Below are 15,566 nucleotides of genomic sequence, written 5' to 3'. Positions count from 1 at the left end.
AGCCATAAAAACAAAAATTTAGGCTCTTTTTGGCCTCGTGAACAATAAGTATACTCTGAGAATAGCAGCATTTAGAGATTGTCCAAGTGTCTGTAGTCGGAATCAAGAAATGATATAAAAGATGGAGAAAAATTTTGGAAATAAAAGTTTTGTTTTAAGGATAGAGATATAATTTATCTCCCAATTAAGGCCTATACTTCTTTTTCAGTAAAATACATGTGTTAAATTTTGTTATCTTCACATAATATTTTTTCTTTTTTTTTCTTAAAAAAAATTCCTACAATCACAAGGCTTTGGGAGGGGCCATGGCCCCATGGCCCCCCTCTAGATCCGCTCCTGCCCTCTTCACACTATCATAATAGTATTGTATATATCTGCGATTTACTTAATTATTTTTTTATAACCATCCCCGTAACTACACAGCCGTCCGTAAGAAGCTAGTCTGCATCCTGGTTTCTGAACGAAATGTTTACTTCAGTAAGTTACCGCCCTATAGCCAGGGCAAAGGCAGAAATACATGAAATATACCGCCAGCTCAGTCATTCCAGCCGAGGACAGTGTTTCATGCTTATTAGCACTCATCAGCTCGGCCTCAGCTGAAATGACCGAGCTAGAGTGTATTTCACAGAAATGTTTACTATTAGATTGCGTTACTTTATCCATGTTCCCTCGAATTATTGGTCTCCAACATTAGTAGGGTCATGTGGGGTGAAATGGGTCATGCTGTGTATTTTTATTAATAAAAATTTTTGGTCTGGCTGAATTTTTCTCAAACTTTACACAAGTTATGAGGGGCTTTTTGGGTACAATTCTGATTTTTAAAAAGTTTCTGTGTAAATTGCTGGGAGCAGTAAATTGACATTTTATTTCTCAAGTCACATGTGAATTTTTAGGAAGCCTGACAAACTTCTTAAAAACTTGCTATACAATTTTTTTCTTTTGAAATTTTCAAGTGTTATCAGTTAGAACAGACTTTCGTCTACAATTTGCAAAAAACAGGTAGAATAAGTATCAATTATTTCTTCTTTTGTTGCTAATTTCATGTGATGGGGTGAAATGGGACATAGTTAGGCTTAGCAAATTTTAATTCATAATGAGAGTAAATTGACTTTTAAAATCCATAAATAGGTCTTAAACAGAAATTTAGAAGATTTTTAAATGTAACAAAAATAAAGTATGTATTATTAATGTGTAGAATTCAAAAGCTAAACTTGCCATCCATATTTGCAACCTATTACCTACCTACTCTTTCCCAATTCAAATTTTTTATTTATTCAATGAAAATGTCTAGGGTGTATGTAAGAAAAAGGGAAAAGAAATATTTACTCAGATTAGAGGGTTCACTAATTGAAGTTGAAGGTGATTTAGCAATTTCTGCAGCTGCAAAGAAATATAATATGCCAAGAGAAACACCGAGGAGATAGGTCTCCGACACACTAAGTCGAAAAGGTTCGGGTGGACGTACAATGCTAAGTGAAGAAGAAAGATGTATTGCTTCAGCCAGGGTTCATACTCTATTTGGATGAAAAAATTCCATGACTCTTCCAAGACTTTTTCATGACTTCAATAAAAATTTTCATGACCTTGTTACAGCACCATTTAATATCTAACTTGCCAACTTTTAGAAATGAGCATTAGCAAAAACTTCTACATGACTGCCACTACTTCATTGAAGCACTTACTCGTAATGGGAAAAAACCATCAGTGTACACTTAAAAAACTAAACTATTTTTATTTGGCTTCATCATATAAGTTTAAGTAAAGTAAAATTGCAGTAAATAGAATATAATGATGCGTAATTGTCTAAATTTTTTTTTATAAACAGCCAGATTGATAACCAATGGGACAAAGGTTAATGAGTCATCACTAAGTTTTAATAAAGTTGCTTCAAAAGTTGTTTTTTAGTGTCAACAATGGCCTTTAATCATCCACATAACTTCACAGTATTTTCGTTTTTTAAAGTAAAGTCACATTTTTTGTGTGTTCCTAAACCAGGTAATTATATAAAAAACCCATTCAGTAGTGAATAAATCTTCCGATTCAAAAGTACTTGTTTTGCTTACTTATTTTCACATTTTCAAATGCATATAAATTAACAAGTTCAGAAATTTCAACACATAATGTGTGATTCCCGACATTGAACGTAGCAGTGGGCCGCATGGATTAGTTTCGCGGACCGTATGTTGGACACTACTGTTTTAGAGTATTAGAATTCCCCCTTTTTCTGTATTTTATCACCTGACTAAAGATCTTTATTTTCTAAAACCTTTAACAAATTAAAATAAACTCTGATAAATTTTATGCTTAAGTTATGAGTGAAGGAAACTAACTCGGATGCAATTGAATTGCGTCTTTAGAGTGGGCGTGGCCAAACCAAGAACTTGTAAGTCTGCTACTACAGAATATAAACATAAAAATTGTTGAAAATAATAATTAATTCAAAATGAGTGATGCCCAAGCAGTAAAATCACATCACTAAAAAAGGCAAGTGGTTGCGACAGGAGTGGATGCAATGAAATTTCAAAATTCAGATCTGATTTTTGGATCGTTCAATTTTTGACTTTTAATAACTTTTATGTGCTATACTATTAAATCACTTAAGATTTCTATCGCTCTTTTAGTTACTGTTACTTTCTCTTTACCAAGAATATTTTTCCATAACTTGAAATAAATTTCCATGACTTTGAATGAAAATTTCAATTTTCCATGACTTTTCCAGGTCTGAAATTTGCTTATTTTTTTTCCATGACTTTCCAGGATTTCCATGACCCGTACGAACCCTGTTCAGCTATACAAAGTGTGGTTTCCCATTTGATAGAAAGATACAATCATTGTTGCTAAGGATTTCATAAAGACCAATTCTGAAAAATGCAATTGTGGCACTCTTAGCATCGAGTGGGCCAGGAAATTTGAAAAAAGGTCGGCATGCCACTTATGTTGGGAAGATGTAAAGAAGAGGAAGCCAGAATTGCTCATGAAAGCAAGAGCCAGGACATCTTCTAAGAAGCAGCAACCGAATGAAACACAGCTCTTGGATGAAGAAATGTCTCAGTTACTAATGCAAGAACTAACGTCTGGGAAGTAGGCTCTTGTCTAATACAAGGGCAAGAAATCACCAAAAGAATTTGTTGATGACTAGACAGAAGTCAATGACCAGCATTACAACAGCGTAAAGTTTCTACGAAAAGCCAACTCAGGCAAATACTACATCTTCCCTGAGTAGGAAGATACAGACATTGTTTCTAGATGTCAAATTCTGAAGACATTGAACGAGCAGAATTCCATTGTTGTGGACATTGTATTTTTGAGTTTTAGTTCAAAATATTTTGGTGTTGAATAAGTTAAAATAAATAAATGGTTCATTGGAAACAATTTCTTTCAGCTATCTATTGTATGTGTTTTGGTAATAATTTCTTAGTTATTGTATGGTTCTATTGCTATGACCCATTTCACCCCATTAAAACCCATTTAACCCCACCGTGGGGTGAAATGGGTCAGATACTTTAATTGCAATTTTCAGATTGTCAATGACAACAAATTTCAATGAGAAGCAGCTTAAATTAAAGGGGAAGAATCAGATGTAAAGAAGAAATTTTTAAAAAAGTACAAAAAACGTTTATGGGTTTGAAAATGGCATCATTTTAAAAAATAGACAAAATCCGCCCCGTTTCACCCCACCTGACCCTATTTCTTTCTTTGTCAGTGATTTACCTACTTGATTTAGAGAAAGAAAATATAAACATGTGCTAGCAAGTGAAAAGGGAAACGTAGGCTCATTTTGAAATGTCTGATTCTAGTTTCGATTCCATTTATAATGGGCTTTCATGTGAGATATTCTAGCAAGGCATATTTACTTTTAAATTCATTTGTGTAGCCCTGGTGAACATGTCATCTTTCAGGAGGAAATATCTAAATTTAAGACTGATCCATCTACCGATCTTTCGGGCGACATTGAAACTTGAAATTTTTTTCATTGTTTTTCATACAGTAACTTTCTGAAATCATACGCTGAAAAAGATGCAAAGAACTTAGAGATGTGTCGTTCACTCGAAGCACGATATAATACATAACACAACCTATGAGTCTAAAATATGCATTGATCAGTGCTTTGAAATTTTACATGCAGCTTTAAAATATTAATTGTTACATTATTCTTCAAGTATTTCATAATATGAGCGCAAATATTTTTCCTGTTTTGTGCAAAATATGTTGTTTCATTTTGGTACTTTTAGTTATAGCAAAAAACAATATATGCACAGTGTAACAGCTGCCGTCTTGAGGGAGCGCTATCTTCTGCAGGCTGCCGTCCCGAACGGGTTAACACAATCACTTAATACAGACATCTGCTTATGTACAGTCGATTCGTGATGACTCGAATCTAAAGGGACCAACAAAAAATTTCGACTTATCGGAAGTTCGACTTACAGCTAGTTTCGGTTTTTGACATTTTAATATTAAAAACCATCAAATATTTTAATAAGTGCATATAAGGGACAAAACTACTGAACTTTGTAGTTTTTTCGCACAATATGTAGTTTCTTCATGAGAGTTCTGAAGACGAAGTTGTGTCTGGTCTTTAACTTCTCTAGCCATCCAGCACTGCCGTGGAAAATTTTTATGTTCAGCAATATAGCAAAATTTATTGCTTTCAGACGCAGCAAAGACCAACTTATAGGAATGGCATGGTCTTGTCATAAATTAGGTCAGTCTTTGAACAAAGTTACAATAAGCTGAGTTGACAACTTGACAGCTTAAAAGCAGATTCGTAGTCCAACAACATGTCTAAGTGTAAACAGTACAGTACAACAACAGAAAACAAACTATGCTTATTTCTGCATGTGTAACTCCTTTATTGCACATTGGCTCAACAGGTGCTCTCCTAGGCTTTAGACGTCTTATGTGCAGGAATTGCAAGTGAAGTTGAATGAATTTTTCTCTCATAGTCACTTGAAGTTTCTTCTTTTTTTTCCATTATTTCAAAATAAAATTCGAGTCATCTTTGAAAATACTTCGAGTTAAAGGACGTTAACTTCGAGATATAGATAATAATTAGCATGGAATTAAAGATAAAGGGATTGGGACTTGATAAAAACTTCAAGTTATAGTAATATCCGAGTTATCGTGAATTGACTGTATTTACTGCTTATGTAGTTATGCTGCTTATGTAATCATAAAACTTGCAAAAAATAACCAAGCACTATTTAAGCATGTTTTACTAACCTTTAACTTTTACGACTTCTGTGATCAATTTGTAAATCACATCTTTATGAAAATAATAAATGTACAAAATTATTACATCAAAATTGTCTTTACACCTTTGCTCTTGTGTTGATGTATATTTTAGTAACTGTCATAGAGGAAAAGTATGTAGTCTTGGAACTAAAAAGGAAGGAGTTTAAACTAAACTAAAGGGGTTTGAAAGGCCTTTCGAAAAATTTTCCTGAATGAAGGAATATTGGAGGAGTTTTGAAGGAGTGTAAGAACCATGCCTTTAAGACATTAGGCGAAGGCATAAGGTTCAAAACTCTCCCCCGGAATATATTCTTATTCAAGTTCCAAAGTAGTCTTTAAGTCTTAAAAACAATTTTAGGATGACTTTTGGTAACATAAAGTAAAAGGATGGGATTCAAGGAATCTTCCCCTTCGATTTTTTCATACTTATAGCAGCCAAAATTCGAAAGTTTTGATGATCTTAAATGAGATTTGGGAGGGGGGGGGGGTCAAAGAACTCTTCCCTGGAAAAGTTTTGAAATGAAAGACATAAAAGCAGTTGTAGGTGTTTTTTGTGATGTGTTGGGGGGGGGGGGGGGGAGTTTGGTGGTCTTCTCCCTGATGTTTTGAATTTATACGCCTTTGGGTGGTGATTGCTCCTCCCCCCTGTGGATCCGCCACTGCCCCAAAGCAGTTTGAAAGGCATGTGCAAATAACTCATTTCTTAAGATTGGCTGAGCAAGGACCTACTTAATAATCCCCCACCCCCCAAAAAAAAGGTTCAATTAATGATTGAATAATAAAACTTCCTTATTGTTGAAAGACCTAAAACTTTTGTAAAAAAATAAAGCTACTTTTCATTCACTGCCTCATTCAATTAATTTACAAAGCATTCAATTAAAATGAACATATCAATTTTTTTTAATGGTTTCTCATTACACCACATGCAAACAGTCGTTAGCAGCAAAAATGAAATTGCCCAGTACGTAAGAAATGATTGGATGGATAACATTGTGCTACGAAGTAAAGGTAGGAAAACAACGTTGAAAATGGACATAAGCAACTAGTTTTGTGTATTTTCAATGTTTTCCTAAACTTGCTATAATTCAGAGCACATTCAATACTGGAAAATAATGGGAGCACTTTAGTTCAGAACTTATTTGGATAATCCTAAAAAACTTGGGAGAATATTTAGGTTTCTTTCCTTCTCCACAAAATCAAAGAGGTTAGTTTACAAACAGCCGTTAACACTTGATGTAAAATTACTGACTACAATTCCAGACAAAGCAATAACATATTTAAATTAAATGAGATTATTCAAGCAACATTTGAATGTCAATGGACCTTTGATGTAACTTTTGACAGCAGAAATTTATCGCATGAGTATCCTTATACCTTAAAGATCTATTCTAACGTAGCAGCAGACAATTTTTCTGAGTAAAATAACTATAACCTACTGAGTTTTAAAGAGAAAAAAATAATCATGAAAACACTCCATAAGCTATAGAGTTTTGCATTAATTAGGGTACAACTTCCTAGAAAGAAAGTCCATTTAAAATATTAATTACATGAAATTTTATTACAAGTTCGACTTCGTAATGCATAATGAAACCAAAACATTTGTTAGAAGAGGTGTCAGATTCAATGTCAAATTTCCCGTAGATAATGGAGGTAAACTAAAAAATATTCATTGCAGAAAGAAATACCATTAAAAAGCATTTAAATTGCTCACCATCATATCGCTCTGCTTGTTCGGCAAGCTTAGCTTTGTAGACATTATCCTCCCGGTCAGCCATACTTCAGTAATAAGAAAGGTAAAGGTATATAAAAGTATCTAATAAGGTTATAAGTCTGACTGTAGACACGACTCCTACACTAAAGAAAAGAAATTAACTGAACTTCGAAGAATGTAAAACTTCCCAGAGATATTTTTAAATGCCTCAGTCACGTACCACCCACAATCATGGAAAATGGCCGCATTTCATGGAAAATTTGATGCCAGGTTTTGGATTAAAATGCTAGAAATATTACCAGTAGCATCAAACACGTGGTAAATTATTAAAAGAAATCAATGATGATTAGTACTTTTCAGTTACTATCAAAATTTTACTGAACTATTAAAGGAATTGGTTTATTAAGATAAAAAAAGTCTAAACGTTTCTCTAAATCTAAAGTATACGTAATGCTATTCCGAAACTGAAACTTTTTCTGATGTTCTGCTCATTTTTTTCAGTCGATAAGCAAAAACGGAGGAGCAATAAACGAGAACAATAGTTTCCACAGAACCAACTGCAGATGTCCCTTTTTTTTCCATCACTATTTTCTTCTTTGTCAATGCAAGCGAAACTTCAAATTTAAAAGGAGGGCCTTTAGCTAAGGAGGAATGTGCCTTTGGAATGTCAAGTTCAAAAGTAATTTCAATCAAAATTTCCATCGATAATGTAAGTATTCATTGTCTGAGTCATCATTAATGGTAAAACAGTCAGCTTAGGCATATCCATTGTTTGTTCGTCAATCGTCAATTGATTAAGAAAAGTAGTCCCTATAGGGACTCTAAAAAAAGGGGAGGGGAGAAATATGTGAGACAGTTTGCGAGAAAAGTTAAATGTCTCATTAATTAGAAAGACCCATAAGCAATTAAGATTAAAATATAAAAAACGCGATCAGTGGTGCGAGAAGCACCGGTATGAGCCACCGAAGAGTGAAGCCGCCTTGCTTACGTTTGACGACCTCAACCGGTATCTACCGGTTGGTTAATCACGTGACAACAAATGATCACATGATCCAATCAACCAACCATTAGCTTAAAACGGTAACTGGTGAGATAACCGATTGATCAAAGAACGCTGCGGTTAGTCACCGGTTGAGCGGTTGAGTTCGACGAACGTAACCCTTGAGAATGTCACTTTTTGATAATGAAGTGAAACGAAAGTATGATGACAGACAGGTGTGACGGATGTGACGTTTGTTAACTTATCTTCCGGTGTTAAATTTGACATTTTATTTGAACTATTGCCTTTTAAAATTAAAATCATGTAAAACTTATGTTCAGCTTGCAGACTTTTTGCTTCTTCAAATATTTGGCGATGTTTGTTTAAAGTTTAATCCCTTCTGTTTACTGGAATTTTAATCCTTGACAGTATTCTAAAGACCATGAGCTTCAGCTTCTTATATTATTGATTTATCAGAAAGGTATTTTTGAAGGATTTCTAGCTATTTGCATGAGTTGAATACATAGATTTATTTATTCAAAATATCTCCTACTTGTGACAGTTTCAATTTAATGAAAAATCATTCATTTTAACAGCAGTGTTTAACACGCTACTTAGATATTGGAAAAAATAAAAAGTATCACAAAACTATTCTATGACATCATGAACAATATGATTGCAGTGAACTATTTCTTACTTTCATTTTGATTAACATCATTTGTTTTTATTTAAAAAAACCCGTTTGTGTCATGATTTTCTATCGCGCTTTTTCGTTCTAGGCGTCTTTAATGTTTTGTTTATATATTGGTATTTGCTTGTGTTAAGGAATTTTTGTATTGTTTCTTTTCAGCTTATTTAAAAAAAGAATTAGATTCTAACTTTTTTTTTTTTTTTTTTACAACTAGAAAGTATAAAATAAACACTTTTAATACTTTGCAAATTTGATGGAAACACTAACAAAACTTGACATTATTTCAAGAACATTAACATGTTTTGAGTAAAGAATAAAAATTTTCTAGGATCTGTCGTGCAAGGTTTGCGCAAAATATTTTAAAAAAGACTACCTGTAATGTATTTCCACTCGTATCATGTAGTGATGTGTAGTCGAGGGGAAGAAGCGTCCCATACTTTATCGGCAAACAAACTCCCCTCCCCATACTTTTTAAAATTTTACTACCTGTGTTGTGCCACTTTTTTATTTCCCTAACTTATGCTTTGATCTATGGGCATTCCCTCGTCGATTTTTCAGGATGACGTTACTAATGTTATGTACGATGGAATTTGGATGCACACATAACACCCAAAAAATCCTGGCCAAAATCAAGTCTTTGGGAACTTTTATTGTGGCAGGACTGTCATTTAAAAATTTTTTCTTAATTAAATGTGACAAAAGATATGGGGAACTCATTTCACATTGAAAAACAACAAAAACCACACCCACATTATGTAAATACACTGCTTTATCAAAGTCTGTACAATCACTATAGCCTCTTCTACCCCATAAATGATGGGCCTGCGTTCAAGGGCAGATCCAGCTTCTTGTTTAAAAGGGGGTCTAAGTCATTTTTACCTATAAATGAGGGGTTTAGAGACTTTTTTTCGAAATATAAACTTTGAAATGCAGCTGTTACCATGGTCACTTACAGACCAACGGAGGGGGAAGGGGCTCATGATCCCATCTAGTGTGCCTGTGGTTAGTCTTCATTAAAATGAATTAGTTTAATCAAATTTATAATTTGAAAAAGCATTAAAGTTAGAACAGCAGTCAAAGGTGCCTTAAACACAGTAAGTTTTTGTTAAGGAGAGAAATTCTCAATTTACTGAATGAAACTTGATGTTTTAACAGATGATTAAATATCAGCATGCACAAGCACATGTAACTGCCTGCATCCTATTGAAAGGGGACATTAGGCATTGTCAAAAAATTGCAATAGAGCCTCGAAAGTTCGAGGTTCTGCTTAATCCGTGGTGCTTCATTTATATTTTAATTTATATTTTTTAATAGCTAAAAATATGATTTTCATTAAAATCTAAAAATATTTTGCTGCTGTAAAACTTATAGACTACTTTCAGCAAGTAATAACAATACATTGAGGAATTGAAGATGTTTTGGTTGCCTTGCTCATATAAATGCATTGGGATATCGAGAAAAAATTTGGTTGAAATTAATCTAAAAGCGATTGAAAGGAAATGTATATTGAAGTTTCAGTGATAATTTTTTTCGTGAAGACAATAGTTCCATTTCTTGATGCAAGGAAGTAAAAGGTGCTTCTCCTTATGTCTTCCAAGCTATGTCGAAAAATTTTCTGGATAATACGAGCTTTCAGTAATCAAGGGTGAGGTGAGCCCCAATTACCTCGGATTTTCGAGACACCACCAAATTTTCTGACTCGTGTGATAACATTTTTGCCGATAAGGAGTTTTTCGGGAAGTTTGATTGACCTTCCCTTGAGGCAGCCGTTACAGCTCTCCTTAATGATGAGAATATGAGGAGATCAATTTTAAAATTCTTTGTCTGAAAAGAGGATAACTATTCTAAGAATTCCTTTTTAAAATAGGAACAGCAAAAGTAAGACAATCCCTAAAAAATCTCCATTCGAATACATACAACTCTTTAAAACTTCATGGAATAAGAGCACCAGTCCTTACAAAGCTCTATTAGAGTAGAACGTAAAGGCAACAGTATCTCAATATTTCCATTATAATTAAAAAATGTCCATCAGGATGAGAACAAGTCTAAAGACAGCAAGATGTTCCTAAAAAAGAAGCACGCTCCTTAAAAATACAAAAAAACAAAGTATAGATAACTGTTCTCGAAAATTCATATTAGAATAACTATAACTCCCTAAAAATCCATAAGTATGAAGACTATCATCTATACAAATCCTCATTGAAATAAGAGCAAAAGTTGCTAAAATTCCTCATGGGTAAAGAGCACATTTCTTAAGTTTGTGTTAACAGTAGGATAGGCTGATTTTTTTAGAAATTATTTGTCATAGTGCGGAAAAGTTATGCAATAAGGCAGCGGTTCCCAAACCTTTTGAGGTACGGAACCCTTAACGCTTCACTTACACTTCAAGGAACCCCTAAGACAAAATGCTATCTATCTGAAAGTCAAATGATAAATAATAATCATTCACTATCATAATTACTTCTATATAGGAGAAACTATCAGGTTTGAGAAATTTTTCATATTTTGACACATTAGCCAGTTTTAAGTTGTGTCCAACCTACTTTAAGCATTTTTCGAAGCTATCTGTCTATGTATCTGCGTCTACATGTATTTGACTGATTTTTTATGGGCATTCCAACTCAAAGCGTAAAGCATGGAATCAGACAAAATTTTTTACACATTTGCAATCCCTATTGCTCTGCATACATAACATTGAAAGCGTACAATATAGATGTTTTTTGTTCCAGTTAGAAAAAAGCTTCAGTTCGCCAGGAAATTCATACAATCTCCTAAAAATTGCGGAAAGCCAGCATATTTCTGCTTGGAAAAGTAGTTATTTGTGTTAACTACTTTTACTGTTTCTAATATCAATAATATAAATATAGCTGAATAGTCGTAACTGGATGGGATGAAACTTGATAAAACTACTGTAAGAGCTAAGGGGAGAATTTGCTTCAAATCACATGGAGTTTTCTTTGTTATGCTTGTATGACGATGCAAAACACTATGACGACTACAACTACAATCTGGCGTGGCATTTTAAATCCTTGGTATTTTTTTTTCTTTTTTTTTTTAAATTTTTTTATTAATTTACTGTGGAAAATAATTTTTGCAATAACTTAACTTGTGGCAGAACCCTTCTCATCATTCTACAGAATCCTAGGGTTCCGCGGAACACACTTTGGGAATCGCTGCAATCCCCAAAGCAGAATACTACTAAATTCTGGGTTGTCCTATTTTGTCCACCGCGGAAAAAACCGCTTGGAAATCCTGGGAGAAACTGTCCCGGACAAAATGTCATTTGGTCCATTTTGTCCACTTCATCAGTAAAAACTGGAAGTTTAAAATTAAAAATTTGAAGTTTGAAAATAATAAATAATTATATAGATTTTTCCTATTCAAGTAATATTTTAATATAAAAATAGCATACATAAATCTAAACAATTGATGGTAAATTATTTTAAAGTGAAAATAAAAAAAAGTAAGATCTGTTGAAGTTTATGTAAGTGTGTTAATAAATGAAATGAGTGTTAAAATAAATTATAATGCATGTAATAGCATTTATAAAACAAGCACATCAGCTGTAAATTTTATGGTGTTTACCTGTGATGTGGATGTTCATTGCCCATAAGTGCATTCATAAAATTAAAAAGTAGCAATAAAACGTTTTTAAAGGTTTGAGTTTCAAAGCATTAAAAATCATATTTAAAAAGAAAAGAAAAACTTTTTGATATTAATAAAAGAAATGTTGGCATGAAGTGAAATCTCTTGCAATACAAATGTGATGATCAGCAACAGGATCTGACTAGACTGTTCTTAGTCAATTTATTAGTCCCCAATGAAGATTAATGGGCCTTTTAAAGCTATCTTCCCTCTTGCCTAGTATAGCTCTTCCGGTACATTGTTCTGAGTACCCACAAACCTACTAAAGTACTGGTAATTTTACTTAATTTGTATGACATTAACATATCAATAAAATATGAGAGTACATAAATATTTTACTATGGGGTGACATCAATAAAAACTCGAAACATTAACAGTTATAAAATATATTTAGTCTATAAATCTTTGTTTTGTATGTATGTCTCCAAGTATTTCATTTGGCTTTCCCATTGAGTTTATTTTTTACTATTGTATATAATTGTCTAATCATGCCGAATAACATATTCACATTGCTAAATTTTATTACTTTTAAGTAAATCATGATCTAAAACTAGCTGCACCAATGTGTAATTAAAAAGAATTTTAGTTTTATGAAATTCTAAAGCTAATGATTATATTTTAATTAAATGATTAATTCATAGTAAAATATGTGTTAGAATGATATACTGATATTATTACACCATAACAATAAATTTATGTATGTATAATCGGTTTATTTTTCATTTTGTCCATTTCGTCCAGTTTTGTTCATTTTGTCCAGTTTCTTCCGGCGTCCCGGTATTTTTACAAAAAAGTGGGCAAAATAGCAATCCTGACTAAATTTACAACATACGTCACAGAACAGATGCCTGAGCTGCAGAACAATTCTGTTCAAATGTGGGAAGAAAACTGACAAATTTTCTACAGAAATTCTGCAAGTTTCAGGGAAATTTCTGCAGTGAATCTGCAGAAAATGCGGTACCGAAAATATGCAGAAACCGCAGTGCAGAAAACCTGTAGAAACTGCAGATTTTCTACAAATATCTTCCAGCTCAAGATAGAATTTTGCAGAAATTCTGCAAATTTCTTAAAATTAGAAGAAATTTTAAAATTCTCACAAATTACGATAATTTGGCGGAAAGCTCGCGATGTTGAATTCGATAAGTCCTTTGTTGGACTTTCCTAATCGATCTTCATCAATTGCAATTTCCACCATCCACGTATGTTTTGGAAACATGCCAACATTGAAACACATCCATCACCTGCCGGAAATTGCGCGTCTTGTTTGAGATTTCAATCCCTTCGCATTCAGAAAGTATTTCAATTAATCAAAAAGTTTTGAAATATTTTATTATGTGCAACTCAAAATCGACTCATTTTATTTATTATTTTAGTAATTTATTTGTTTAGTAACATTATTTTAATTGCTCCTTGATGCCTTGTAAAATTGACCAAAAAAAATGTGATTTGACACCTAGGTTTGGATTTTTATAAAAAAATTTATCTTTGCGCTTTCTATGCATTTTAGAAAGCATACATAAACTGTTTTTGGAGAATCTCAATCGGTTTATTTTTGACACCTTGTTAAAGTTTTTTTGATTTTATAGTTTTCATGATCAACTAATTCTCCAAATTCAGTGCTCTTTAACCCAAGATTGCTAGCGCAGGGTATGACACATACCTCTTCGCTTTCAATCAAATTTCTTCTTACCTTTTTTTTGGAAGTGGACGATTCCTTGAGTAGCTGACCCATAGGGCATAACCTTTAAGGGGTAGAAACGGTGGGGACATTCTAAAATTAGTTTCTTTGGAATTGACTTCTACGGGTTTATCATACCCTGCGCGAGTATTTCTGCTACAGTTCTGAACTAAAGTATATGCAATGCTTCCAAGAGACTTAAAATTAAAACTAGGATCTAGTGAAGACTTTGCATCCCCTGCTAAAAAAACAGTCAATGTACAAAAGCTGTACTGAAAACCCCAATATAAAAGACAAATACCAAATTTGTGTGTGTAACAAAAACATTTGCATGGACCACATGACATGCATTTGCAAAAAAATGTAGAAATGAAATGCAAGTCTTTTAAGAAAGTATTTTATAATTGTACTCTTTTCTCTTATTTGCATTTTCAACCTTTTTGAAAAAAAAAACTCAAAAATACTAAAAAACCTCCTTGGGTATGGATACCCTGCACGAGCACTCCCGTTCGCTTTGGTCACGCGAGCAATCTCGGGTTAATTAGTCATTTGGTTGAAAGCTGTGATGTTTCCAGAAATATCTCATTTCCACAAAAATAAATAGCAACAGTCCAGTTAAAAAAAAAAAAATAAATAAAACTCCTATATGAAACCATTTTGTTTTGGCACCCAATTTGTGGAAAAATGTCACGTTTTTTTTTTTTTTTTTTGTGTACAATGCTTGAAGTACTTGCAGAACAATTTTGGTCAAATGATTTTGCATTGCAGAACATCGTAAAGTATTCTGCGTTGGGGGCTGCAATAAGGTATTCTAGAACTTTGAAAAAACTTCATAAATTTTTATCTATACTTATCCACGTCTTGCTGGCACCAAAAAAATGAAAAAAAAAAAAAATCTATTATTTTCCAAAGTAGTATATTTTAAAAATTAATTTCAAATCTAGTTTACTAACGTTCTATTATTATAGAAAATTAAAAAAGGAAATTTTTGTTTATTTTTTTACAGAACTTTAATTTGTAAAGTAAAATTAAATTAGCACTAGTATGTATTACCAGATAATTACATAATATGAGCTTATCACCAGCATAAAATTAAATCAATTTTATTTGAACTGAAATTTTGTCAATTTAAAAATATGCGTGTAAATAAGATCTATTCTATAATAGATATGTTTTTTCCCTGTATATGTTGATTTGGTGGAGCTACAAAATATATTGTTGGTCTGGGAAAATGAAAAATGTGCCTGACAGAAATGCATTTCAAAATAAGAAGTGTAATATTTTTGAAGACTAAAATAGAGCTTGAATGAGAAGGGGACACAAAAAATACAGATTTAGAAAGTTGATTGTCATTAACAGCATCTTTTTGAATGAGAATTCCTATATGCTTCAGAATACAATATGGGGAGCATATTTAACTGGTGTCCCAAATAGAGCAATGGGCAAAATTGAAGCAGCAAGTTCTGGCTGGTTTGGGTTTAGTTTCTCTTGACCGGCAAATTTCTGTAGTTAATGTGAACAAATTGAGAAGTTAGTAGAAGGGGGAAAAGAAAGAACTAAGGGAAAATAATTTAAGAACAGTTTAAAAAGCTCTTATAAATATTTTATATTTTGATGGCTGCAACAAATT

At 32.8% G+C, this 15,566-nt stretch overlaps 2 protein-coding genes across 2 annotated transcripts in view; one reads left to right on the top strand and one right to left on the bottom strand.

Moving 5' to 3' along the window:
- LOC129225307 (14-3-3 protein epsilon) overlaps positions 1-7,194 on the bottom strand; it is a 29,385-nt gene extending 22,191 nt beyond the window's left edge. The window contains exon 1 of the mRNA XM_054859898.1: positions 6,944-7,194. Within this exon, the coding sequence (XP_054715873.1) occupies positions 6,944-7,007 (64 nt within the window). The 5' untranslated portion in view covers positions 7,008-7,194. The remainder of the gene's footprint in view (positions 1-6,943) is intronic.
- Positions 7,195-8,214: 1,020 nt separating this feature from the next.
- Positions 8,215-15,566, top strand: part of LOC129224874 (unconventional myosin-XVIIIa-like) — a 37,056-nt gene continuing 29,704 nt past the window's right edge. Inside the window, exon 1 of the mRNA XM_054859420.1 lies at positions 8,215-8,403. The gene's annotated coding sequence lies outside the window, so the exon portion shown is untranslated. The remainder of the gene's footprint in view (positions 8,404-15,566) is intronic.

This window comes from Uloborus diversus, chromosome 6 (genome assembly GCF_026930045.1).
Source record: "Uloborus diversus isolate 005 chromosome 6, Udiv.v.3.1, whole genome shotgun sequence".
Taxonomy (NCBI): Eukaryota; Metazoa; Arthropoda; class Arachnida; order Araneae; family Uloboridae; genus Uloborus; species Uloborus diversus.
Note: the sequence above shows the minus strand (reverse complement) of the source record. Positions and strands in the feature narration are given on the sequence as shown.